The sequence below is a fragment of the Acipenser ruthenus genome, chromosome 22 (genome assembly GCF_902713425.1).
Source record: "Acipenser ruthenus chromosome 22, fAciRut3.2 maternal haplotype, whole genome shotgun sequence".
Lineage (NCBI taxonomy): Eukaryota > Metazoa > Chordata > Actinopteri > Acipenseriformes > Acipenseridae > Acipenser > Acipenser ruthenus.
This window is the reverse complement of record NC_081210.1, coordinates 2,971,403-2,999,292: the sequence shown is the minus strand read 5'-3', so window position 1 is coordinate 2,999,292 and position 27,890 is coordinate 2,971,403. Positions and strand designations below refer to the sequence as shown.

The 27,890-nt window shown below is 37.8% G+C and overlaps 1 protein-coding gene across 12 annotated transcripts; it reads right to left on the bottom strand.

Annotated features, from left to right (window-relative positions):
* Positions 1 to 935: 935 nt before the first annotated feature.
* On the bottom strand, positions 936 to 27,068 carry LOC117431514 (SUN domain-containing protein 1-like). Of its 12 annotated transcripts, none has more exons than XM_034052490.3 (23): positions 24,567 to 24,880; positions 22,422 to 22,518; positions 17,199 to 17,378; positions 15,827 to 16,017; positions 15,267 to 15,293; positions 14,993 to 15,175; positions 13,682 to 13,804; positions 12,723 to 12,803; positions 11,497 to 11,604; positions 10,890 to 10,988; positions 9,949 to 10,042; positions 9,638 to 9,696; positions 9,177 to 9,355; positions 7,344 to 7,601; positions 6,554 to 6,640; positions 6,378 to 6,415; positions 6,017 to 6,155; positions 5,394 to 5,648; positions 4,663 to 4,747; positions 4,047 to 4,162; positions 3,746 to 3,913; positions 3,462 to 3,554; positions 936 to 2,481 (listed from the first exon to the last, which is right to left on the bottom strand). In XM_034052490.3, the coding sequence occupies exons 2-23, from the start codon at positions 22,502 to 22,504 to the stop codon at positions 2,365 to 2,367; spliced, it is 2,763 nt and encodes a 920-aa protein (XP_033908381.1). In that variant the 5' UTR covers positions 22,505 to 22,518; positions 24,567 to 24,880; the 3' UTR covers positions 936 to 2,364. The 12 variants fall into 12 exon arrangements, with proteins under 12 accessions (XP_033908381.1, XP_058851771.1, XP_033908382.1 ...); XM_058995788.1 differs by having other exon boundaries at positions 24,573 to 24,880; XM_034052491.3 differs by having other exon boundaries at positions 24,669 to 24,880.
* Between the last annotated feature and the right edge of the window lie 822 nt (positions 27,069 to 27,890).

Genomic DNA, 27,890 nt, shown 5'->3' with positions numbered 1-27,890 from the left:
AAATGGATATAAACCAAGAGTAAGCAATACATCTGCACCTCAATACTGTCTGCCCTGTAAATCAGTCAAGCGTGTTTCATTTTTATTAAGTTTCTGGGATAATCATGGGTGGCAGTCTATTCAATATATTTATTCAAAATAACAGACATTATCAGTTACTGTAACTGCCAACAGATCTCTTTCCACCCACTTGGAAGCCACCCAAATCTGAAACATCTGCAGCATAAAGTATATTTGGCTAAATTGCTGCTTTTAACTGTAAAATATTGAAAGAATACTGGGGGCCTTTATTCATTTCCCAGATGATCCACAGTATGATTTCTTCCATCCATCTTGCAAGATCTTAGATCAGAAATCCCTTAATTAAGAATCCCAGGTGATCTGTGGGAAGACTGCATGCAATATGGGTCAGTCAAGTGCTAAAATTGAAGCCAGATGCATTGCCATTTAGTGCTCTTTGAACACTTTACAAAACGCAATTCCTAAAAAAAACCAAAAAAGCTAAAAACACATATACAAGTTGCACAGTGAATATAATGTAATGTACCAAAAAAAGGTCATGCTCACTACATAGTATGATGATTAGGTCTAATTAAGGTAAACTAAAATGTATTTAATTTCTAAACTTTTTTTTTTTTTAAACACAGGTAAACTTAAAACACAGAATGTTTGTAATTAATCATAAAGTCATCGCAAGGTACTCCATTTATTTTACTGCAACTTAGTTCTTTATAAGACTCTGAGTACAGCATTTCAATTGTATATCCCCTTCAGTCACTGCTTGTTTAGTTGTACCATGTTAAGTTTCCTATCTATCTTATAAAGCTTATATGTGAAACACATTTTAGTAACAATGAAAACAGAAGCCTAAAGAAAAAAAAAAGTTAGCACAGGGTCAAAGACACCTGCATGATCTCCAGTTTATACACATCTCCTTCATGACCAATGAGAACTGTTTATTTTAGTTAGTGTCTATAGCAAAAAGCACAGAATCACTTTGATATTCCCCATAATGTACAAATAACACTTTTAAATAAAAAATAAAATATATAAAAACAATATGTGACGGCTAGTTATCAGATCAGAAGTCAAAATGGATGGCCCCTGAGTTAAGCTCTTTATGTGCAATGACTGAATTTATCTGAAAGGCATAAGAACAAAAAAGAAAAATAACCATTTATTTCTGGTTTTAAATATTACATGCACCAGCTCTCAAATTAAACTCTTTATTTGAACAGGTCCATAGCTGTTTGCTAATCTTATGACAGCAAAAAAAAGATTTAAAAGATCTTGAAAAATACATTGCACAAAAGTCCTTATCCTTGTTCTTGAATACATTTCCCCTTTCCCCACAATTCGTATAACTTAACTATACATCAGATATGTTTGTCCTTTCATATAAGCAAACCCTTTACATATATACTCTATAAACCAACTTTCAACTTAACAGCTCACTACTTCAAAAGAACAGTGAGTTAACCATTTGATTTTGTACAAATTTCTAGGACTGTTGTGCAACATACATTCATATAACAAGTCAAAACCGAGTGTCCTTCAGCCTTTTAAATAATAAAAAAAAGGAAACCAAACAAAAACAATACAAGAAAGCAAGGGGTACCTTTTGACCAACACTGGTCAAACCCACTGGTCAGACCTTAGGGTTAGGTCTCCTTACTGGAGACCTAACCCTAAATATTATGGCAGCCTGCGTTCTATTGTTAGTCTACATGAGCCTTTTACTGCCAAAAAAACTGCACATAGGCCAAACAGATTATTATAAACTGGCAACCAGTAGCTGTAGGCCCAATAGGATTGCATATACATCATAAATAAAACTGTATGCATTACAACAGACAAAGTGATCAGTAATATTAACAGTATTGGGGGTAGAGTATCATGGTCTCAACCATCTCCCGTCTTTGCCACTTTCTGGCCGAAGTACATATTTTGTATTTCTCTACCAGTACAGATATGTGGTTACTTCCAATATAAATCGTATCTAATATGTTACATTCTCTAGCAATGGAATGCCCAGCTGCCACACGGAGGATTATTGAAAACCAAAACAAAGAGACACATAAGCAGTGCACACAGGTTTTTGGGCTTGAACCCAAGTAGTGGTTAAGTTTATCCCTTAGCTGTGGGGATTAAATGTACTTTACAGAGCTGCATGTAGCTTTCAATACAGAAATAAAGTAGAAGGGCAAGTAACATGGACCATGAAAAGAGCAGTTAACCCTCGGGCTTCATACAGCAACATTTGCCATTTTTGTGTTTCTTCTTTTTTGTCCACAAATATAATCTCCATTCTTCCAGTATATACAGAAAACAAATATACAAAAACAAGAGAGAGTCCAGTGCAGTTTACTCTAGACGAGGCTCCCCATGCACTCTGAAGCGATACAGGCAGGTGTACTCGGGGTGTCCCCAGTTGGAAAGCACTCTCATTTCTATTATCTGATAAGCTTTGTCGTTTTCTTCCTGCAAAGCAGAACAGAACATGTTAACAGCAGTCATGTCCAAACCTCTTAATGTACATATGCATTGCATTATAAATCTGATCCAACAATAAATACAAGTTCATAGTTTGAATTCAGAACATCCAGGTTTTCCAGAGACACTAAGACAGCAGACAATTACAGCTAGCAGCATGTTGGGAAGTATTGGCATTTAAAACATGCATGCGGATGTTGGTACAGAGCTCCCCCTTTTAGAAGGTATCATGGCTCTCATTTGCCCCATAATGCCATTACACTAACACTAGTATTCTCCTTATAAAGGCGGAACACAAATAGCACAGTCTCTTAACTATGGCTCCCAACTACAATGTTATAAAGGGGGATCACTGTACTCATTTACAATGCAAATTGTCTGATCTAATCCATCTAAGAAAACAAGATTGTTCAACAGTCACAAGGGTAAATATAGTACTTCAACGCTGCATTTTGAAAATCTGACATTTGCTTGTCATGTGATAATCTTTGGGGAAAATGTGAACTTCAGTTTTATCAAATAGCAGAAAATATGGAAACTACAGAAGCATTAACTGAACAGAGACAAAAAGTTGCCCTTTTTAATGCTAGATATAAAATTGAAGAAAATGAATGGCCGTGAAACTGCTTCAGATGCATCAGTTGGCAAATTTTATTATTGCAGTTGAGTTACAACAGTATTTTAGATGGAGTACATTATTATTATTATTATTATTATTTATTTCTTAGCAGACGCCCTTATCCAGAGCGACTTACAGTCGTAAACAAAGTATGCTAGCACTATAAAGTCTTTAGTGTTAAGACAATCCATCTGCTCAAGTAATTTGTGTGAGTGTGCTTTAAATATAATTTTATAACATTAACACTGAGGTTTCCTCCTCATTATGCAAAAAACACATTTAAAAAAGTCATACATTGATTAAATATCTTGCTTCCAGGGGAATGTTGTAATCTTGCCATCACACTTACTTGAATGGGAAAAGTCTGAAGTGAATCTCCATCTTCATTGTATATGTACCGTCCCAGTAGCTTCCCTTCCTCCTGGTACTCATCTTCTAACCCCTACAAATAGTCAAGAACCTCAAATAAATAATTGCACAAACACTCAAGCACACTAAAACTCATTGTATTCCCTTTCCAGACATCAAGTTCAATTATTCTGCATTAAAGTTACCAATTTGAAATTAAAGTGGGGATATTCATTTTGCAAGGCAGGTAACATGGACCTTAAAAACAGTGTTATTAAAACTTACATAGACAGTGAAATCCTTTGGTGCGCTGTTGATGCTGCCGGTAGGAGACAGTGACTTGGGGATGTGCTCCAAGGAGAATGAGGTGGGGTAGACGGAGAGAGAGAGGCGGATTACCAGGTAACCTTGGGATCCTTTAAAAGCCCAACAGTTTCCAGGGTGAACATCAGGCTGGAAAAGAGAAATTTAATTTGAGCCTGGTTTCACAGTGCTGATTGGAGTCTGAAACAAGCAAGTTAAAAAAAGAGAGTTCATACAAAAATGCGGGTCACTTGTTTATGTCATTTCTTACTTTCCAACACACCTGAATTATCACTCTGGGAGACTGGGAGAAATACCAAAGTGGGATTCCAAAGAGGCTCATCAGGGCAGTCTTGGTTTCGTAGGTCTCAGAACAGCGAGTGCTCAAGATGCTGCCACCTGCAAAATAATTGCTAGTTACAGATACACAGATGTACAAAAACAATTGTACCTGTTTCTGGAGTCGGATATCACACTGACATGTGAAACAGACATCTATAATTAAAAATTGTGAGTTAAAAACAAAGAATGTTTACATTTGGTCTTTGTTCTTCCAGTTGATTTGCTCTACATTCATTCAAAGCAGCTCAAAGCTGGGATTCTGTATCTCTAAAAGATGTACATGCAAACCAGATATAGCAGACTTTAAAATCAGCGGTGAAAATAGCAGAACTGTTGTGCTTACAGCAATAGAATTGGATCAGGTGCCAGGTCTCAATGTGATGTCCTGTGTGGTAGCTCTACATGCATACTGCTTCAAAATCAGCAGCAAATCAAACTTTTTTTGGTATGGTTTCATAATTTTATTATTATTATTTTTTTAGCTATGTGTAGGAATGGAGATGTTAAAAGTAAATACAAATGGCTTTGTCAATTTTAATTCTCAAATAATAAATCACCTCCAGATTCCAGGGCGTAATCCACCAAGCCAGTCTGGTCTTGAGAGTACAGCCTCAATGCATTAGTCACAATCACACGTACTTGCTGTGAAGAAATTTTTTTTTAAAAAAAGGACACAGTTCTACCAATCACTGCATCCCCGTGATTCAGATGTACTTTACATATTTGACTGCAAATAGATACGATACATTGTTGGTGAAAAGGAAACTGGCTTTAAAACAAGAAACATTCGTTAGTGCATAATCCTGCCCAGTTTTTCTGTTCTGTGACTAATGATTATGTACCACACCCTTTATTTTTCTGCTCAATGTTGAGTCAGGGCTTCTTATGGCTGCTAGTTCAGTGCATTACATATCAGCATAAAATGTTATACAATTTACTCCATGGTACTGTAAATCACAGTCAAACCAAGTAGCTGGATCTATGGCCCTAGTTAACTGTTTCAATTTGCAAGCATTAAAAATATCCCAATCACTGTATAAATTGTACCATGTTAAGTTTCCTATCCACGCTATACTAAATGCTTAAAATATATATATTATATATATAAGTGTGAGCAGGACAACTTCTCAAACCTCAGAGTTCACTTAAACAACTATGAAATGCACTCGACTGAAATTAAATTGTATCGTGGCCTCATGCCCTTTGCCTGGTTGTAGAGACTGAAAGGATTCTAAACCAGTCTACTGAAGAGATCTCTTGTAATGTCTACACTGTATCGGTAACCTACCTCCTCAGTCATTCCAGCAGCCCCTGCATTGTGAACAGCATGCGTCACAACTTCAGCAGTTGGCATTAGTTTCGTTTTACTCTTATACATCGTGATATTCTTCAATATCTTCATCTCCATCTCCATCAGCAATCCCTGGAGGTCGCTTTGCCTAACAAACTGCGTTGACAGCCACTGCAGGAGGGACTCGGACATTTCTTCATCTTTATTACCAAATATCAGCAGTTTAACAGATTCCTTAACCTGTGTATCAACCTTAAAAAAAAAAAAAAAAATTATAATAATAATAAATAATACATTTACATACAGACACACACACACACATATATATATATATATATTTTGCACCAACCATAGAAATCAGTTAATATAATTCAGGCACAGTACTCGTTTCAAGGTGATCAATAGTTACTAGGTGCAATTGCATCTGGTCAACATTGCTCTTATGGATTGATTAATTTGAAAGTGGAATTTTGACCTACCGAGCTGTAACTTACTGACCCAACCTTTTGTAAAGGACAAGAGACTATTGTTTTAGACTATTCCTAGCCATAAACTCCAAGCCGAGGGTAGCAGCTGGTAGATAGAGTCCCATGTGAACACAATATAATCCTGAAACCCACCGTCTCTCTAACGGAAGCCAGTCCCTCGCAGCCAGGTGGAGAGCTCTGCACTCGGAGCAGATCTGTTTTGATCTGATGGAGCTCCAGCTCCAGGCGTTTCACCTCAGAGAGCAGATAGCTCTGGCCTTCACTCTGTCCACTAAAACAGGACGTACAGAAAGATTGAAAGTGGTTCTTAAACAGAAAAGGCCTTGCAAGGGCAGATTCAACTGTTTGTTGTACTGTGCCATCCCTATCTTTGGAACTGCATAAACCTAGCATCACAGGCCTTGTGATTTTGGAATATTAGCTTCATTTTTAAATGTTTGATTTATTATTAGAAAAACAGATACATAGTAATACATAGCAAACTGAAACTTACCCAAAAGTGGTGGCTTCGGTGTATTTGTGTTTCTGCTCCTAAAAATTAAAAAAAAAAAATGGGAATGATATGAATTAAAATAAATAAAAATAAGAATTGCATCACACATTTAAATAAAATCTGTTTTTTACGACAATTCCAGAATACATTTGCCCACACTTTCCACCTGTCTGTACCTCTGTTTTGGCAGCAATTATCTGAAGGAGTTTTTCCAGTTCAAGGATGCGTGATTCATGGCCCTGGTGCAACATCAAAAACTCATTCTAAAAAAAACAAATGAGGTTGCATGTGTAAGAGATGAGGGGTGATGCATGCTTAACACATTTAAATGCATTTTCACTCTAGCATTCTTTTAAACCACACCATTGTACGGCCATACCTAGATTCAACAGTGCGTGAGCAAATTTGAGCATTACTGTGGTTTGGTTAAAAACTGCAGTTTACAGAGAGGCCCATAATGAAGGAAATACATTGATAATTTGTATACATTTATTAAAAGGAAAAAAAAATGGTTTCAGTGGATTAGTATGGACCTACACTAGAGTAGCTAAATAACAAACAGCTGCGTCTATGGCTGGCCAACACCCAAGTATAAAACCAGCACAAAAAGTGTCCTCTCTTGTAAAGGGTTATGCCAAGGCACTGTAAAAACAGCCAAAAGAAAACTCCAGACAGCATTTGCAATAATCCCAAGATGACACAATGTTGAAATGAATAAATTAAACACATTTAAAGAACGTACACCCCTAAAGAGAACAGTCAATTTGAAAATATTTGTGAAGAGGAGAATTCAAACTTTCTATTTGCCCTTTGGTTCTAGACTACCAAACACACACTGCTTCAAGCAGGAAATCAGGAATCAATCAAACACACAAAGACGACATTAACATGAACACAGGTCACTTTTACAGCACAGGTCCAATAATATCCAAGCTCACACAGCAGTCACCAAGTCTATAGATATACCTGTGGCTGACCCGTCCCTTCTCCTCTCAGCTCTCTTGTGCTGCTCATATGTTGGTTGAAGAGATTACTGATCCACGTAGACATGCCCTCGTTATTGCTCATCTGAGCGACCTGTTCCTGGAGTTGGTGAAACAGCTCCACGACTCGACCGTGCCTCTCGTCATACTGCTGGCTGCTTCGGTCACACCTGTCAGACAGCAGAGCCAGCTGCCTTTCCAAATCAACCATGCGGCCAGAATCAAAGAAGTGTGCCCCACTCTGTAACACAGAACAAGCCATTCATTCAGTAAAATGGTTCAGCTGCTGTTGAACAGAGCATAAAAGTATTCATTACAATTACTACTGAAAAATCTATGGTACAAATAGAAGGCTGAGAACTGCACCTGCACTGAATGTGTAGCCCTGAAAACAGAATGAATCTTTTCAACAGCACTTTCAAACCTACAAAACATACGTATAATGTAATACAAGAAAGAATGACAACCTGAAACATTATAAAAAATAATTGTAATTACAATTCTTTTAGAAGATTTTTTTTTCTTCAGGTTTTTTCATAATTATTAATTATTAAATGTAACGTAATACAAGAAATAGTCATTTGAAACATTTTTGTGTATTAAAAAAAAAGTAATTTCTTAACCTTCCTCGCTGACTAAACTAAAATGAGAAACCAAGTCAACAACTGATACACACAAGTGAAAGTCCCGGTAAAACAATATACATTTATATCAAAATCGATGAACCTTTGGTTTTGAGGGTGATTGATCCGACTTGGACTCACCCTATATTTATATAATTTAATATCTGCCGTTTTTCTCTTGCAGAATGAAAACGTCACTAATAAGGTTATTGAGAAGTGTAAAAAAAAAAAAAAAAAAAAAAGGTTTGTATTTACAGTATTTAAAACACTCGCTCACCTTCTTTCTCTGACAAGTATTTAAAATGAAGAGTTCTGATACGCTTCCTGTATGTTTGTTAGTGACACTGTTTTGTATGCATTATGGGAGCTTTAACAGGTTCCCTTGACTACCGATCTGAAGCAAACCACTGGAATCCAAAGTGGCTGGAATGCGGAAGTAACTTTTATGATGAGTGACCATAAAGACAAAGTTTTATAGTATAATAAAATCCAAATTGAAATTATTAATAGTTTCAACGTCGGTTTCGGGGTTTAATTTAATAAATCAGAAATTAACCGTATTTTAGATTAAATCGCTCCTCACCAATACATATTTGTTTATTTAGCAGACTGTTATTTGTTTATTTAGCAGACGCCTTTATCCAAGGCGACTTACACAGACTAGGGTGTGTGAACTATGCATCAGCTGCAGTCACTTACAATTACGTCTCACCCGAAAGACAGAGCACAAGGAGGTAAAGTGACTTGCTCAGGGTCACACAATGAGTCAGTGACTGAGGTGGGATTAACATATCTAGCATATACATATTTTAAGTTGCATTTGAAAGCCATCTACATGTTTTTCTCCTTGCCTGCTAATAATCAAGTTCAAGAAATATATTACTGTGAATAGCATGTTTCCAGTTGAATTTGAAAACTTGTGTGAAGAGTCTACACATTTGCTTGTTGCTTTTGAAAAATAAAATGTTCCAATCAAACCATGGACTGTCGATTGTCCAATTACCCATTAGGTTGCACCTTTCTTCCATGTGCCCAGTCTAAAACTGAAGGTTGGAAGTTCGACTGGCTGCGATTGTAAAAGTAAGGTACAATAAATATCCAAACTTCAGTTCTATGCTTACAATTTACAACTGACAACTCAAAGAGTACATGTACTTTCAATGACACTGCAGACAGGTGACTGGTAATCTCACCTGTGAAGCATGGCGAGGAGATTCTGTACTTGGTTGCATGTTGCCCGTGGCTACAGATTCCTCCACTGGTGTGGATGACGTTGTGTCTTCCAGTGAAGCCTGCATCTCAGACCTGCTTAACACTGGCAGCAACGACAACCAGCTTGCTGGGCCAAAGTACCACAAACCTAGGAAATATCCTACCATTATTAAATCAAGAGCAAATGGTTCAAAACATGAACAAGTGACAACTGAAAATGACATACAAGTATTTATTTATTGTTAAGCACATCTTTACAGTTAACACGGTGCCATTTGAAACTACTTTACATATTATAATTTTATCCAATAATTATTTTATAACAATGGAAATACCATTCCCAGTATTTACAGTTTCTAGTCTTGCAAACCATTGTAAATTGAGACTAAAAAGGAGCGGTCAATGCTGCAGCAGGATGTAAATTAAACCCTGGATTACTTACCAAGCAAAAGTAAAAAGGGAATCAACAGCAGCAACAGCTTGTATAGTTTCGGAAGGCATCTAAAATAAATACATAAATAAATAAATGGAATTGGGGGGAAAAAAAAGAAAATAATTGACCCCAATCCTGCTTGGATGTTACATGCAGAAATACACATGAATGCTTTTAGCAACCCATTCATGGAAATAAAGCATTAGTCTAGAATAAATCTGAAAAAGCTTTTTGTTGGTTTACACCACTCTGCAATGGATTCATACGCATTATTTCACAAAGCTCTTAATCTGCACTCTGATCAGACAAGACAGGCATACCTTGTTAGGACAAACACATTGAGGAGGGACATCAATGTAATAAGTTGGTACCATCCAGTCCCCAGCCACCACAAGGCTCCGGAAGCTGCCTTCCCTGAGAAAAGGAACATAAAAGGTTTAAATACAGAAATATACATGAATGTACTCAGAGATTGGAGAAGGCACCAGCAGAAACGCATGCAAACCCTCAGGAATATGCTTTGTATCAAACGATGTAGCTGAGGGGGGGGGGGGGGGGGGGGGAAGAATAACTAGTAAAAACAAATCCCAGAGCGGAATTCTAGACAGCAGTAGTGCAAGCAGTATTCACGATTGTTCTATAAAACACAGCAACACACAGGGTAGATGGACAAGCTGGCATGAAGTGGAATTCGTAGTACATTTCGATAACAGGCATCTTCCTAATTTTTATTGAGCTAGGACAAAGATCCAAACACAGTTTAAAATGTATTTGGTGGCATGTTTGTATTGTTTCATACAACAATTTATAAATGCATATAAAAAAAGATATGCACTGGAAACTAATGCATAAGTGATGCCTAAATAAGCAAGCCATTCTATAGTACAGGAGAGTGCATCTCCCCTTTCTTTAATAGGTGATGGGGCACCAGGTTTACGTACTTATGATTTTTTTTTTTTTTTTAGTACAAATTATGCTTTTTTTCCAGCTATCAACAGGAAACCCCCATGTTTCTACTTTGAAAACCCTGAATGAATACCAAATTCCATGCTCCCTGAAGTTAAAAATCCAATCAAGAAGGACAGACCACTAAATTAAAAATTGAAAGAAACCTGTGTAGCTGACCAAGCTTTAACTTTACTCAGGTTTCATTTTAAGTCAGGGACAATTGACTTTGAAAACAGCCAAAACACAACAGCAACACTTCTACAAAAATAATGGAGACAGCAACGGTCATGCAAAATTAATTCAAAAGAATGACCTGGAGATACAATGGCCAACCACAGAACAGACAAGACCTTCCTGGTTACAAGCCAGCCCGCAGGAGCAACAGTCCGCACTGCCTGGAGCAAATAGTAGCCTAGAAATAATAAAACATGAAAAAAAAATAAAAATAAATTAAAAAATAAAAAAAAAAAAAAACGTATCAAACGGGCATTATATTATAAACAAGACATAAGTGGTCGAGTTTGTGCAAGAATCAGGGTTTTATTTATTTATTTTTTAACAGATTCTTGTTTGACAAGTAGACACTCAAAAACGTCTAAATCTGCAGTCATCTACCGGTATGAAGCATTTTTATAGCTTATCTAATAAACTGGAATTTTTACATATATTTTTATTTTAAGACGTTTTACAGTATTTCATCAAAAGGATACTTATGTGGGTTCCGGCCTTACAAGAATTCTGCAAGCCATTTATTTATAAAGGCACACTATACTTATGAACCATCAAAACAACAACTACGAGTTAATTCTAGCAGAACAGCACTAGCCACCTACATTGACAGTAATGAGCAGGATTTCTATTAAGACAAAATAGGCTCTTGCTAGCTGTGACAGAAAGATAATTAAGAGCGGACAATGAACCTGTGTAGGAAAGTATGTGCCACAGTGTCCGTGCGGCACGATTCAGTCTTGAAGACTGCAGGTGGACCTGCTGAGTTTGAAGGTGCTTCTTCCCCTTACAGTCATCACCTGTCGGTTTTGGTAATATTGTTAATAAAATTAACAACAAAAAAAGTAATGTCTATTAGAAATAAAAAGGGAATAAAAGATTGAATATTGGACTCGCAAGACAACTTGCTAATTAAAGACTAGCCATATAAAAACGACCATATTCTCTGACTACACAAATGTAACTCGATTAGGGACAAGGCCTGTATGACTGATTAACGTTCTTTATGAGACTTGTATTTAGATTCCATGACCCATTTCACTAGAAGTTCATGATGTTGAAACATCTCTGTACTACAGCAACCCCCCTCCTCTGTGACGGTCCTAGTTATTGATTACCCTAATGCTATTCCTTTCAGATGATTCACTAACTCATTCACTGTCCCACAGTTTCATTCAAACAGAGTGGAACCATGTGTTAACTGGAAAGCAATGGGGAATGCATTAAGTGGGGACCAACATAGAGGGGGCTGCTCTGTAGCCTATACAGGTAAGGAACTAAACCTTGAATACAAATCTAAATGATGACATCTCTAGGTGTTTGTCTGAATGACTCAATGTGTTTAAGGAGATATTGAAGTAAAAAATGGTGTTACTTATTACTATTACGTACAATGTTACAGTGCATTTTATTCCCCTATAAGCAGGTAACCAGCAGAGATTAAAGCTCTCTATCAGGGAAGTCCTGTCAATAGAGACAGCAGAGTTACATGAAGCTTTACCACAGTACAGACTGTGCATGCAAACAAGACCATACAATCAACTAATGCATAGGACTCAACAGAAACACAAATCAATGACTCCCGAATGTGATCACAGATGAAAAATAAATAAATAAATAAAGCAGCAACAAAAAATATAAAATCAACATTTGCAATAGGTGTGAACAATCTATATTAATTTCAGGTCTGTTAACACAAGTACAGTAAGCTATTTGTATCACACACATTCAAGTTTTTTACAGCATCAAATTAATACAAATCTGAATGGCCTACTTTGTATAAACATGTCCCACATCACTAATTCCCCACATCTAGTTTAAAAATAAAAAAAATTAAAAAAACCAATGTATTAATTAGTGCCTTATTCCATGCTGTGAAATACAACTGAGCTAAAAAGGAAAAAAGCACATTACTTACACAATGACCCATTTAATCCGAGATGTCCATCACCCATCATCAAATCTTTGACATTCATACTTCCACAAAAACTTGAGTGAGCTGCAACAGAGATATCTGCGATAAGATTGATTTTTCGTTTACTCAACGAGAAATCAGAGTTCGAGCTGCCGTGGACAAACTAACAATTCAAACAGCATCAGTATTTGCATGTAGCCAGGGCGACAGGATAGAGGGAGAGACGATTTGTTTACTAGGAAAACCAGAAGCAGTCACCTGCAAAATGGCAGAAACGCAGTGATGTTATTTAAAAGTACAGGAAGATAAGAGCTCAGAAGACAATGTATTACAGCACAGATCTGTTTATTTTTTTATAGAAAATATTCACAACCCAAACAGTAGTGCAAGTCTGTCTGGGCTGATTGTGTTGCTTAGACGCGTTATATTCTCTTGCTAACCTGGGTGCCTACAGAACACATTTAGAACTGTATAGTATTCTGTAGGGCAGTGGTACAATTGACTAATTTAGATTCATTGCTTCCAGCATCCCATAAACAACCCTGTACCAGGTTTGGCTGATGGAAGAGAGAGTGATAATTTACTAGAACAAGGTAGTAGCTTTTTGGCCATTCTAAATATTGGCCTGTTAAATAGCCAGAGCTCTCTTCAACATGGAGTCCCGGGGAGAACCTGGGAACAACCACTATTTGAATAAAATCAAGCAAAACAATTCTTTCAGGAGGACTGTATTCACAGGAACATCATCCACATTTGACTGTAAAACTAAACAGAGAGATGAATATACCTGAGGCCACCTAGTGAAAAAAGCAGGGAAGCAGTGCAGTTTAATATTGTACCGAGCAGCCACCAACACCATTGATTAAGTGCTTTGAACCAGTGCATGTTCCACTTCAGAGAATGGAGAGCATTCAGACTGCCAGCAAGCGTGAGAGATGTGTATACAAGAGTGTCACAGATACCTTTTTCTTCAGACCCAATCTTCAACAGAACATTTTGGATAAGCTGCATTATCAATGATGCTATGAATGCTACAGCATGCTTGCTTGTACGCAGAAATTGCTCTCTGAATAAATGGAAGATACCTATTGGGAAAGATTCATGGATTTAAATGTTTGTTTTCTTCATCCGATTATCATACCAGTTATATATCTCTTTTTCAAATTATTTATTTATTATTATTTGTTTATTTAGCAGACGCCTTTATCCAAGGCGACTTACAGAGACTAGGGTGTATGAACTAGGCATCAGCTGCAGAGTCACTTACAATTACGTCTCACCCGAAAGCCAGAGCACAAGAAGGTTAAGTGACTTGCTCAGGGTCACACAATGAGTCAGTGGCTGAGGTGGGATTTGAACCGGGGACCTCCTGGTTACAAGCCCTTTTCTTTAACCACTGGACCACACAGCCTCCAAATTAAAATTAGTGCTGCATGTATGTATTTCACAAGAACTGTTTCTACCTAGTTTTTGTAATAAAGTATTTTTGGATCGAATAGACCGAAAAACAAATACGGACAGACAATCTAATCTTGTCAAGTACAATCAAGCAGGAGCACAGGTTGTTATTTCAGGCCATGTACAAACCGATTTACAACCATGGCAAATCTGTTTAGTTCACTTTGACTGTTGCACCCTGAAGATCTTTTCAAGAGTTCATACAGGAATTAAAACCACTTGGCATGTACTATATATAGGACATGTCCCACCCAAGCATTTCACCAAATACACAATATGCATGTAACAGCTATCCAGCACCCGTCGTGGGTTTAATGTTAGCCTATTTCAAAACATGTTTGCAGCAATTCCTTTATGACCAAAATCTAAGTAAATAGGAGTTCCAATACAGTTAAATGAATCCTGGCAAAAAAAAAAATCTGAAATGAATGGAAATCCAACAAATCTTAGATGCAACCTGGCCTGTGTGACAAAAATGCTTAATCTTCCAAAATAAGACTATCCGAGGGGGTAAAGTATTTATTTTGACAGACATCTTGTGGTGTTGCCACCGTTAAACAGCTAGTGTATTTCAAGAGTTTTTTCAAACGGAATAGTTGTTGTCATAGCAACCAAGGTCAATAAACCAAGCAAGGAAGCCTTCTGTTCAACAACTTGATACAATATTTTACCCAAACAACCAAAATTCAAATCCACTATAAAAATAAATAAATAAAATATGTTACACTTTAATATCTTAAAAAGCATCTTCTCTCTCCCCTCCCCCAATTTGAAGACTGATATATATGAGGAAGCTACTATAAAACACATCTTACTTGATTTTTTGCTCTTGTCCCTGCTGTACACAGCTGTTGAAGAGGTGTTGGAGGTGCAATACGCTGTCAGGGCATCCTTCCTGTCAGACAACATTGTGCACTCATTGCACGTATAACCATTGATCACGGTGGTCTGTGTTTCAGCTGTAGTGATGTCACCGTTTGCCATCATCACCGTTGCGTCTGTACCGAACACAGAGAGAAGCACGAAGAATGAGCATTCAGAGATCCTCATCATTAATCCCAATGGACATGTAAAGAGTGTGGCACCTACCTTTGAGATCGCCATCCTCATCCAGACCTGTGAAACAAAGCAAAGGCTGTGAAAACAAACAAAGTACACCAAAAGAAACACTGCCATTCTCACATTGCCCCGAATCAATCCGATTACAGCTGGTTTGTTTTCGACTCTGCGGATTTGTCAGCATTCTAAACACAGTATCAACACATTTCACAAGATAGGCCATTTACTGTACAACTATATACAAAGTGCATTTAGGTTAAAATCAACTCAAAAGCTTTCCTGGTAGTGGAAAAAATACAAAAAGGTTCATGTTTACCATGTTTACTTTTATCCCTCGCCACTACTGTACTATTGTTACTGTATGAATGATTATGCATATGTAAATTATTGGATCCCCCAATTATTGTAGTGTGTAGAGTAGCTCTCATTGAGCTAACTGGAAACTACTGAGTAAATGTTCAATCTATTGAGATGAGGCTAAATTTACAATAGCGGTCTAAGATTCGTATACTTCCCATTTCCGACACACATTTTCGTAATTTAACAAAATAGGAAAATCTAAAAATACTACCCGACCCCTGAGCCCTTACCCCAAAAGCTACCTATGACCGTCCTCTCCTGTATGGAGGACTCTTGCAGCATGGTGGACATTAAGGACAGGTCACTGGCACAGCTGTGAAAGCTGGTGTGTGTTAATGAACTATTAGATGCGGTGTTCCTGGGACGGGGCTGTGAAAGCAATGCAGACTGCTTGCTTGTACTTCGGTTCTGTTTTCGGCTTCTGCAATGAGGGAAAGTTAGACTCATTATATTCTGTACACACACACAAACACACACACACACACACACACACACTCCAAATACTTTGCAAAAATATATAGGGGAAAAAACTCCCAACTAACATTAACAATAGTAAAGTTACAGAATTAAAAAGAAAGGCCTCTACTGAATTTACTAACTGTCCAAAAGAGAGCTTGGGGATGTGGAAATTTAATTTCTGTAATAAAAAGTAATTAGAGATGCCAACTTTGTAAGCTAAAAATTCCTAGCACCTATGTCAAAGTGTGTGGGAAGCCCTAGCATTAAAGGGGGTGGGGGGAGAAGCGTTGCTACATAAAATAAAAAAAAACAAACATTGGTTAATCCTTGCACCATATAGCTTCTCAAAAAGGTAATTTATACTACAGTAGGGAGTCTGGTAGTGTTGAGAGGCTCAGAGACTTGCCTCTTTTTGCCATTCAATATCCAGCATAAAATAGTCTTTATGGACTATTTATCGCTGTAGTTTTGGTCCTCCCACAGCCATACTTGGAGGCAATTTCACTGTTGGGAAAAGTTGCTTTCACAAGTGGGTATATATGATCAGCAGCGGCAATTGGCAAGTTGTGTTCTATTAGAAAGTGTCTCATCTTTAAATCACACCATTTTCGTTATCTTCTGTTGTAAAAAAAAAAAAAAAAAAAAAAAAAAAAAAGAAATCCAAGGGCCTACTCTCTTTAACTGTTCCTGCACTTCTTTCGTGTTGCATGGTTCTAAAATCTGCAGTATTCACAATAGGCGTGATTTTCCATAATCTTACTTTGTTTAATAAAATGGATACTTCTTTGAACTTCTGGCTGTTGAGTCGTATCTTTTTAATTGGTTTTGCTGCCATTTCCGTCCAGTTTTATTGGAACGTCTCAACACACACACACTGCAAGTTAACGCCTGCCGTTAAGTAACCCCACTGCTTTTGATTTCAAAGCAGGATCACTCACTCAGAGGCACCCAATCACAAAATGCTTTTCAGATGAGGAAACACCCTAAAAGCCATGGGAAACCCCTTGCAAGTTCCTCTCACAAAGAGCAGCAAGAGCACCGCGCTTACAGCGTCTTAATATAACTGCATACGAAGACACCTAACCTCAGTTAAGGGCTTTGCCCATAGCAACTGCATGAAAACTGTAGTTGCTAATCTCTTACCTGGATTCTTTGTATTTCCCACTGTAGGAAATGCTGCTGTTATTGGTGTCCAAGTAGCTGTCATCTGAGTAATGTCCAGTTGTAAGACGCAAACTACGGCGTGACATTTTCGGAGACTCAAAGACTGGATGCAATTTGTGCTTGTTCTCAAAATCCAAAGCTGTAGACGAATAGCTCGAACTGCAAAGGAGAGAAAAGAAAATACATTTTTTAGGTGGCATTCCTGTGAAGTATTTTAGCTTCAATTAAAAAAAAAAGTTAATGCCTTCATCTCCAGATTGCATAGTACCAGAGGAGTATGGTTTGCAGAAATTACCATCCATCAAAAACCTTAAACCTTCTTGAAAGGTAATCCCCCCCCCACCCACCCACCCCACCACCTCTCCCCCCCTCTCCCCCCTCAACAATCTTTGCATATCAGATTAGACCACAATGGAGAAGCCCATGAGGTTTCCTGTAAAGACCCGCTTAAAAACTGCTCAACCAGACAAAGGTAATCCCTAAAGAATTACGTAGTCACCTAGGTAATAAAAACAGTAGCAATCAAAATCCTGCTGAGATTACAATTTTTTGTATTCATCGCAAAACAGAACTGCTTGTCTCTTAGCAACTCTGATAATGATGATGCAAAGGGGAAGGACCGTCTCAATTTTGAATTGGCAAGCGATGCAACAGAAATAGCTGTAGGGTGTGTCTTTCATTCAGCCGGAAGATAAGCATGTTCCACTCTGCTTATTATGGCAGTCTGAGATACAATATACCTCGTTAAAAAAAGTACACTGAAACAGCTGATTAGGTTTAGCTTCACCTTTGCCAGATGAACTAACTATTTTCTTTCCTCCATCATACAGGTACTTCAACATGCATATCCTTTGTACATATACACAAGTCAATGCAATAACGTGGTAAAGAGCAAACCAAAATGACCTGTCAGAACCTTCTAATTGGGCATTGTGTACTGACCTATTACAGCAACACCAAAAACAAATCCAAATCCAAATCGGGCAACTTGCCAAATACAAAAAAAAAAAAAAAAAAAAAAAAATACTCAATAAGTAGTTTAAATGTACTATAGATACAATTTTAAAAGATATTCAAGGATGACCCAAAATACCAAATCAGGGGGGTGACTACTAGGAGTGTTTACAGTCCAGCCATAAAAGCATCATACCCACTGATCAGCATGTAAGACTGAAACAAGATTATCTGCCTGATTAACAAACTGAGACAAACTGCTCTGGTAACAGTCAGAGCCTGCGTATGGTGAAATGTTCTGTGTTCTCAAATACAAGGCAATTGGTTTTGGTTCACCAACTTGTATGAAATACAGAAGCCTCCTTTCTAAATGTTTAATGTGTTACAACGTTAACATGTTGCAAGTTACGATTGCTGTGGGCACTCAATATCAGAAATCACATCTTGCAAGAACATGTTCTATAAAAACAATCCCAATACACTTACAGCATCATACAGTAAATCACAATTAAATAATCCAGATCATGATACTAATCTTGGACTACCTTAACTAAATGAACATTAGGTAGTAGAGGGTTACAGAGAACAAAAATCATGGTGGAAATACTGGGAGTGAAGAATTTCAGAGTGATTTTACTTTTGTTTTAATACACCACCGAAAAAGCATTTAAGGTACGCAAGTCTAAGAAAGATCTACTGTGGGTGAACAGGTTTTACTGTACTGTACCAATGACACCAACACACATCAGTAAATGTTGCTGGAATTTGGCAGTCTGGTTACTTTAAGGTTTAAATGTTGTACTAACTGCTGGATGATCAGCTTTTAAAACCAGGCAAACCGGTTTTAGCTACAGTACCGGTGTTCCTTTTTGTGGTAACATGCCAAGCAAAAAATACACAAGGAATGGGTCAGAATTTACATTTTCAGTGTTAACAAAATCCTAAAGAGCACCCTAAAGAGAGAATGCAAATGAAACTGCTTACCATACTCCGATTTACAATGCCCTCAAAATGAAGAGGAAAGTTCATTTAGTTCTGAGTAGAGAGGATGTCTAGGACTGAAAATGGAACGAGACGGTCTCGTGAATGTTCCCGTGTTTGAAGTTTGTCCGAGAGGTTTAAAAACATCCAACAGCAGCACACTTTGCAATTGACCCATGCCTACTGAGCTCCGACTCATTCTATAGGATTATATCTCAAGAGCCAATTATGTGCTTTCCCCAAGGGCAGTCCCAACACATGGCTCTTGCGCTGCCAACATTTACCCAACCAGTTACACTGGCTGGCATGCATGTGTCTTTAAACCAGATACCGTCGCACAGAACGGTTACATTCACCAATGATATGAGGAGTGGCTGGAATGATTCAAACAAAATGTGCATCTGTCTCTTCTTGCACAACAGGAAAGCCATATGCAAGGACTTCCTTGTGAACTAACCAAGGTTGTCTCGGTGCAAATAGATATGGATAGAACAAATATAATGAATATTGAATTACATGTTTGTCCAGGCTAACTATGAACAGCGTTATCGAAGTTGTGATAATGATTATATTTTGTATAGTTTTGGTGACCCATGCAAACAATTTTTTTCCCCCAATGATATTTTACCTACTGTGATCGAATTGTTGCGCCTTGGGTAGAGGTAGCCAACATAAATAGACTACAAGCAAAGAGAATTAAAAGAATGTGTGTGTGAGTGCGTTCCGCTTTCAGACAGGTATTGCAAGAAATGCTAGTTTTTACAAACCAGAAACTAAACCATTTAATTACCAACCCATTGGTGGGAAGTTGGAGTTTGTGAATGAAAACAAAGCACTCATTTGGCATAATGCAGGGGGGACAGCATACTTGACAAAAAGACTTGAAAATACCATGTACAAAATAAGTGTAGACACCTGACGTTGTCAGGAGGTTAAAATAATATGGTAGTGGAATGGTTCATTTTCACTGGACAACACAAAATTTATAGTCTATACTGAAGAAATACGGTAGCCATGTTAGGTCAGGGGTCTTCTCCAAGGTCATCAACCGATTAGGTATGCATGGTTAATATAATTGTGCAAATATGAAGTCAAAACTGGGGTCACATATGAGGTTCTGACACTGTGGTTCACCTTTCCTGCAGGATAAAATCAACCTGATCCAGAGAATCTCAGAATACTGTTGTGTACCGAGTATGAAGCCACACCTGATGGATTTTGCCCATACAGATTCCAAAACACTAGATACTAGCAGGTTTACAAACACACGCGCGTAAATATGTTGTGGTACTGCACATCCTCGCTCACACAGCTGGAATAAACAGCATGATGTGATTGTGGGTGGTGACAATGCTCAAGGCAATGGCTGGGTGCCAGTCAAGGACAGGACCTGCTCCCCAAGGACAGGGCAAAGCCGGGCGTTCCTGTATGGCACACAGCAGTTTCTGCTGCTCTGCAACACAAGCTTTACTAAGACCAACAAGTGTTAATTATAGGTCTGTACTTTTGCTATATGAGCAGGAACCCATATCTTGCAAAAGTCAAAAACATGGCATACGACAAAATTCAACTAAACACTTGGAGACTATTTCAAAGACAATGCTGTCTTTATTCTTGTCTAATGAGTCAGATTCTACACTTCATTTAGTGCCTAAATATTATGCTTTAAGTGGTTACTAAGGAAAGAGCATGCTTCCTATATTGTTCTGCATTTCCTTTATTAGTCACTTCAGATTTCCTTTTTGTGGGCATGTAAACATATAGCCAGTAATGCTATAAATAGTTACTTTAAATAAGGGTTAAAAAAAAAAAACACACAAAACACACACTGGGGATATTTCAGACCTAGTCAGTAAATGCATGATCTGGCATTAATAAGAACCACTGTTCAACTATTACAATAAAAAGGCAGACTTGTATACAAGGAGCCTTAACATACTTTAATTGACAAAATTTCTATGTATGCACACACATACACACTATTAGTATAAATCATGCTGTACAGTCAATCAGAAACCACACTGTGTTGGTTTGCTACTCTGGATGACGGCCTCCTTGCCACTCTGAACCACTTCACATGTTTAACTGCAGTACAGAGCCCAGCAGGAGGTTAGGAATGTCATTTCTGTTTTGCTTCTGAAGATGTTAAAAATAAAAAATTATGAAATACCATCCACCAAGGTTTGGTTAATATTCATATGGCTGGCTACATCTTCTATATATTTTATGTGTCAATGCATCTTTAAATCCACTCCAGTATGTTGGGTTTAGGGTTATTAGGATATGGTAGAGTGAATGCCCTACCTTTCTTAACGAGGGCCTTGAGATTTGAACACCCACAGGACAGATGGCTCAACTGGTTTAACATCTCATCTAAAAACGGCCTCAATCTACACATTAAAAGTAACACAGCAGGCTCACAAACGGAGGATGCTAACAGATTAAGCTTTAGTCTACATAACGAGCCCACAGTTAAGAAAAACTGGCACAGGGCATCTTAGTAGGCTTCCAAAACAGAGGGCAAGAATTGGGTGGGCATGGTGATTGAACTGCTCCCTCGCCAAGGGTGGTTCAGCCAAGACATGTGCCATCCTCCCTGCTCTGTGCATAAAAACAGCTGGGAGATTCAGTCTCCAAAGCAGCCAATTCAATCTGTAACTGGGGATTTAAGAGAAATTGCTTTCATTAATGCTACAGTATACTATGGACAGTGCGTGTACAGCAGGAACAGTTTGAAGTGTTTGGGTTGGGGGGGGCGCTTGTAGATTCCAGAAGTACCCCACTAATTGTATCAATCGCAGAATATAGAGAGAAAAAAATAAAATAAAATAAATTAAAATAAAAAACCTACAAACCTGTATGTTATGAAAGACGTATACACACACAACACTCCTAAATACCCATTCCTCCCCCACCCCCACCCCCACCCCCACCCCCACAGACCGATTACAGGACAGCAGTTAATGCGCTATACTGTGGTGTGAATTGATTCTTAAAGTCATTGTATTTATCTTGCTCTTAATTGTATTATTACTTGTACTGTGATACTTGAAATGTATTTGCTTACGATTGTAAGTCGCCCTGGATAAGGGCGTCTGCTAAGAAATAAATAGTAATTAAAGAACTAAATAGAAAACAAATGGGTCCTTTAGTCCAGATTTAAATAACATATTTATCACTTCTGCACCTTCTCTTGTGCACTTGAATATTGATACTAAACAGATTTACATTACTAGTGAAGGAGAGAAAAAAGGGGTTATTCCTCACCTGAGTGAATAGGTGTAGCCAGTATTCTCTGGCACACATTGTGGAGGCGTGTATGTATGTAGTCGAGAATAATCCATGGTCATTCCTTTATATCATACTGTAAGAATGAAACATTGCGCATATGAGCCTGTGGCTTTGGATTACAGTACACACGCATGCAAACAGAAACACCCTCCCCACACACACGCAGTTCACTAGACAAAACACCACATTGTTCAGCCTGTCTTCAATAGCCGCTGGAAAAACGAAAGGTGCCTCTGGAACATTCAAAGAGGTTTATTTTTCTTATGAAATCCGCCACGTGCTAAAAACAACATGGCACTTTGGCACACGTATACGAAATTTGGCCCAGCATGTAACTGAATTTAAATTTAAATTTTCAAATTAGTGATTTCAATCTATTTGCTTATAGAATTAGGTGTGGTTAACATTACCTTATGCCTCACAGATTTTGCACGTACAAGAAAGTTTCCCTTGGCTGGGTACCTGCCTGTACAGTACAGTCAAATCTTACTTAACCTATAAAAGGTCATAGATAAGGGCTACACAAAACACTACACAGGCTAATGTTTAATAAATTTAACATACTGTGTTTACAACACCGATGACACACTTCCTCCCGGCATAAAGGGACCCAGAATCTAACAAGCGAAATGGATAGTTGCAGATGGTGTGGGGCCCACCTGAGTTAAATGCTTTGACAGTCAAAATCAATGATATGTTTTACGCAGATTTCAGCCTTTCTACATGCCATAGCGATGTGTATTATGCCTCTGGGAAAGGCGTGACATTCTGTGGAAGCAGTCACATTCTGAGGAATAACTGGCAGTCAGTTTCAAACTACTCTCTGCTTTTACAAAGGGCTGTAATGGTTTTGCCTTGAAGACTTTTCCCCACCATCAGTGGGAAGCAGAAAAAGAACAGCAACAGCTACACAAAATGCAGAAAGCCACAGTCGTTGCAAGTAGGCAATGCATTATCCCTTTAGCTTTCAAGATCACTCCTTGACAAATGTATCATCAGGTAAAATACGATTGTCAGGCTTTGTCTGGGTTTACCCAGTGCATGCTTAAAACCTACTGCAGTACAATAGCTCTCTGTCTGCTCTTTAAAAGCGATTCTGCTTCCCTTTTCCAGCTGTAGGGTGTTTTTAAAGGAGACATGCTCACAGCTTCCAATAGGATAGCTTTCTTGTGCTAAACATACAAATACTGTGCATGAAGCACCATGGCTGCTGAACACATTGAGCTTGGGTGAAGACGTGCTCCTGACTTTGTTGTAAACAAGTTTCCTAAAGGGATAGAGATTGGCTGAAAAAATATGAAGTATGCCATCGTCATGGTTACATTTATTTCGACAGAATGCAAATCACGTATATAATACATTGTACAGTACTGCATTGTTTGTCTGTGCAGCGTTTATTTATTTATAGCAAGTATTTATTTATTTTCTCATTCACATAATTAACTTTTCTATAACCAGTTTAATCTTGATGGCCTTAACTGCTAATAGCATTATCACTGACCTAGACAGGCTGAACTATCCACTCACACTGACTCAAAAACACTCGCAACCAAACTGCACAATTCAATACATGCATCTCAAACCATTTATGAAATCGTTTGTGTACTCGTTTCTTCAGAACTCTTGCTGCATGTAAGTTATTAAAACTACAGTGTATATACACTGTCTTTTAAAATACAGTGTATATACATCGTTTCTCAAAACGCCTATATGATTAAGATACACTCTTTTGTATTGAGGTGTGGGTGCAGCACGGTTTTTACCTATCGTTAAAATGTACCTGGCCGATTACTGTAGTTATAGTACAAGCCAAGGAAAATAATGCACGAAGAAATATGAAAACAATGGTCTGGGCTTGCCAACAGGGTTAAAATCTGTAAGACAATACAGTTGTCCATATCGGATTAGTATTATCAGAAGGTGGTACATTTATTTATACTGCAAGGTTTTATAACAGCATATCGTGCTTCCTGATTGCGCACAGAGAGTACAGTTCTTTCTTTGTTTTTTGTTTATGCCTGAGACTGTACTCAAACAAACAACGTGGGATATTAATAAAAACAAAATACTAATACACAAATAAATAAATAAATAAATAAATCTCAAGTTGTTTTCACTTGCCCATACAGCAGTATCAGTCAGCCCATCTGTTTTATATTGCTTCTGTTCTGAATTTAATCCAGACGGGAAAACAAGATCAAACCACCACAGTGTAATACGAACTGCTCTGCATAAGGTCCCGGCTCCCGAGCCCTCACTGTATCCGGCTATACGTTTTCCGAATGGTTAAAAGTTTATAACGTATCAATGCTATTCTCGATCGCTAGTACAGAATTCCAAAATGGCTTCCCAGGCTTCACAAAGACTCGGGATCTCTGCCTGATCCTCCCACTGCAAGCGGGCTGCTATTGTCAGTCAGTGCGCAGTTTGAATCTATTGGACAATACAGGCTCTCATAACCAACCCACTGCGAGGATATTTAAATCTATCACTACAATAATAATAATAATAATAATAATAATAATAATAGAGAGGGCAACCTCGAATTTAACAAACTTTTATCGAAACCACAGCGAATGTATCCATCTGAATATCGGGACAGTGCGCAATAGTGCAAAGTCCGCGTATTCCCTCGCCTTGGTTCAAATCCCTCTTGCTCGTCAAACCACCATATATTAAGATAGTTATATTAATATTGCCCAGATCGCTAGAGCAAGTTCTGACACGTTATCTTAAGGGTGGGTAAATATCCAGTTTATTATTTATGCCAACTGCCCTGCAAAGTGTATGTAACAAACACAAAATGTTTTTTACCGTTAGGCATACAAAGGTCATAAAAAGAGATTATTTCACTCTTAGTTCTTCATATAGGGGTCAGAAATTAAACGTGGAATTAAAGCTGCATTCTTCTATAGCTTAGACTTCAGTGCACTCATTTCATGCTTCAGCCTGTTTACAACTATAAACAGGCTGATTATATATTATATATATATATATATATATAAATACACACACACACACACACACACACACACACTAGCTCCCTCTCCTTGAACCTGCAGCAGGAGGTTAACACACATCAGTTGTCTGTTATATCTGTCCAACCTTCCTACTCTCACCACAAGACGTGTTAGACAATGAATCAGGGAATAACTACAATCTGCTAGTTATTGGGCTCCTTTCAGTTACCAAGCTCCCAGCTGGTGACTGAAGGTTTGTGGGTCAAGACCTCTTCTCTGTATATGTGTAGCTGTGACCCTCTGACTTGGGCTCTGCAGAATTCCAGTAGACCATTTTCCTCGTTGCCAGAGCCCCAACCAGGAACAGCTGAACAGCTAATAAAAGACCATTTACAACCTACAGTAACAGTTGCAGAGGGAGGCAGCTACACTACACAGCGGAGAATTTCCCAGATACAAAAGACTTGCTGTGTTGCTCAACAGTCTTCCAGCAGCACTGTAGAAGATAGGACCTGGAGAGAGGAAAAGACAGTACAACAGTATGAAAGCTTGCCAAGAACAAAAGAGAAAAACTAAAATTAGAAACTTCCCCTTTACAGATACATTTAAAACATAACGGCAGAATGCAGCAAAGACCACACCCTTGTAAAGATAGCTCTTCTACATGCAGTAGATTAGTTATCATTTCCGTTCAGCAATTTCCTATACATTCCAGTATGATTGACCAATCTACTGCTATTTAAAAAAAAAAAAAAAAAATTAAATAAATTAAAAAGGCACCTTTCGAGACAACAGCGCCCTCTCTCTGGAAGCTTAAATAAATAAATAAATAAATAAATAAATCGTTTAATGTGGTCACTAAAACGAGTGATACCGGAATACACCAATCACAATCCATTCTCCCCAAATAAAACCACCGCAAAGCCACAACGGAAACGAAAAGGCGGGTCTCAGCAGCACTCCCGCGAAATGTGAATTTTAAATGAAACCTGACGTTAACTGTCACATCTGCTAAAATAAATATCTGTGATCACAAATCACTATAGTTATACAAATGCTTTCTTTATCAAATGAAATTAATAAGCAGCGTGCAAGTTTACACTCTCTATAACCGAGTTAAGAATATATACATTTATAGAATTACACGTGTAAACAATGTCTAGGCCACAATATTATTAACAACTTACAAAAAAATAACAGCTAATACTACGACTGTTCTACGTTAGTATAAAAGGCTTAATTTACCCGTTTTAGTATTACTATATAACTTTACTACTAAGAACACCTGAAACATCTAGAAAAACTAAGTAACAACAACAAAATAAGTTACAAAATAAAAACACTGAGAACCCGTATCAACAAATGGTCAAAAACGTACTCGATTTTTTCCTCTCTCTCTATTTCCTTGTCGTTAAATCCTTTTCTTGTTTAATATTTGTATATAAAATACATATATTTTATTTTTCCTTACCAGATTGTACACCGTGCACAGGTTATAATGGATCAGGCTTTCTCTGAATCTAAAAATATACGGCTCTCAAATGCTGGTACAAGAAAAAAAAAAAAAAAAAAAAACATTGAATTTGACAGCTAAAAACCTTCAAACTCTATACAAACCCAAACCGCAAGCTGTTTCAATTGCTCCAATATTATCAATTTCTTTGTGGTCGGTGACGTCACCCTTTAAAACCGGAAACAACCCAGTCCAACCTTAAAAATGTGTTTTGTATTTTTAGGGGGGCGGGTTGGAAGTAGTAGCTAACAGATAGAGCGTCTCATTGAATCTATGTCTTAAATTATTACATCACTTTACAATTTTTAGCTTAGCCTCAGATTCCAATAAAACCTATTTTAAAGCATGATTTTACAGAAACCAATAGAGGGCGACAAAACAGCACTGTCCTCAGTGCCTGCATTAGAACTGAAGTGATTGAGGAATTCATCTTCTTGTCTGGATCTATAGAAGTTTCCCTTTCTGAGGTCCTTTATAGATTATGTACGTTTTTTTGTGAATATAGGGCGATAAAGGCGTCTGCCAAATAAATAAATAAATAAATAAATAATAGTGTATGTCATAGTCATCAACATTTTGAGCTCTAATTTTGAATTTACAGCCTTGGCGGTATGCATGTTACTGGAAAATGGCATATGAGCTTCGATTAATGAAAGGTGAATTCATAAGTACAGATAGGAAACATTGAGTTAAACAGTAAGCTGACAAAAGTGGCCGTCCACTCACACATGGAGCTGGAGAGAGCCGTCCACTCACACAAAGAGCTGGAGGGAGGAGGGTGAAGAGGAATGGCAAACATTGGGAGCACTGCTGGAGTTGACCTGTCAATGCAAGATGAGAAGATAGTACATCTATTTAATGTTGCTCTTCACGCTAAAAAAAAGGACATTGTGGCTTCGGAGAGAGTGAAGCAAAGAAAAACCAGACTGCAAGATAAGAGCCAGGATTATGGTGGTGGAACTATTTAGCCTA

Bases quoted from the DNA above. Each gene is read 5' to 3' on its own strand.
- LOC117431514 (XM_034052490.3), bottom strand. From the start codon at position 22,504: ATGACCATGGATTATTCTCGACTACATACATACACGCCTCCACAATGT. The intron at 16,018-17,198 runs GTAAGAGATTAG...CCCTCATTGCAG, and splicing joins GGGAAATACAAAGAATCCAG to AAGCCGAAAACAGAACCGAA. The intron at 4,163-4,662 runs GTGATTTATTAT...ATTATTTTGCAG, and splicing joins TTACGCCCTGGAATCTGGAG to GTGGCAGCATCTTGAGCACT.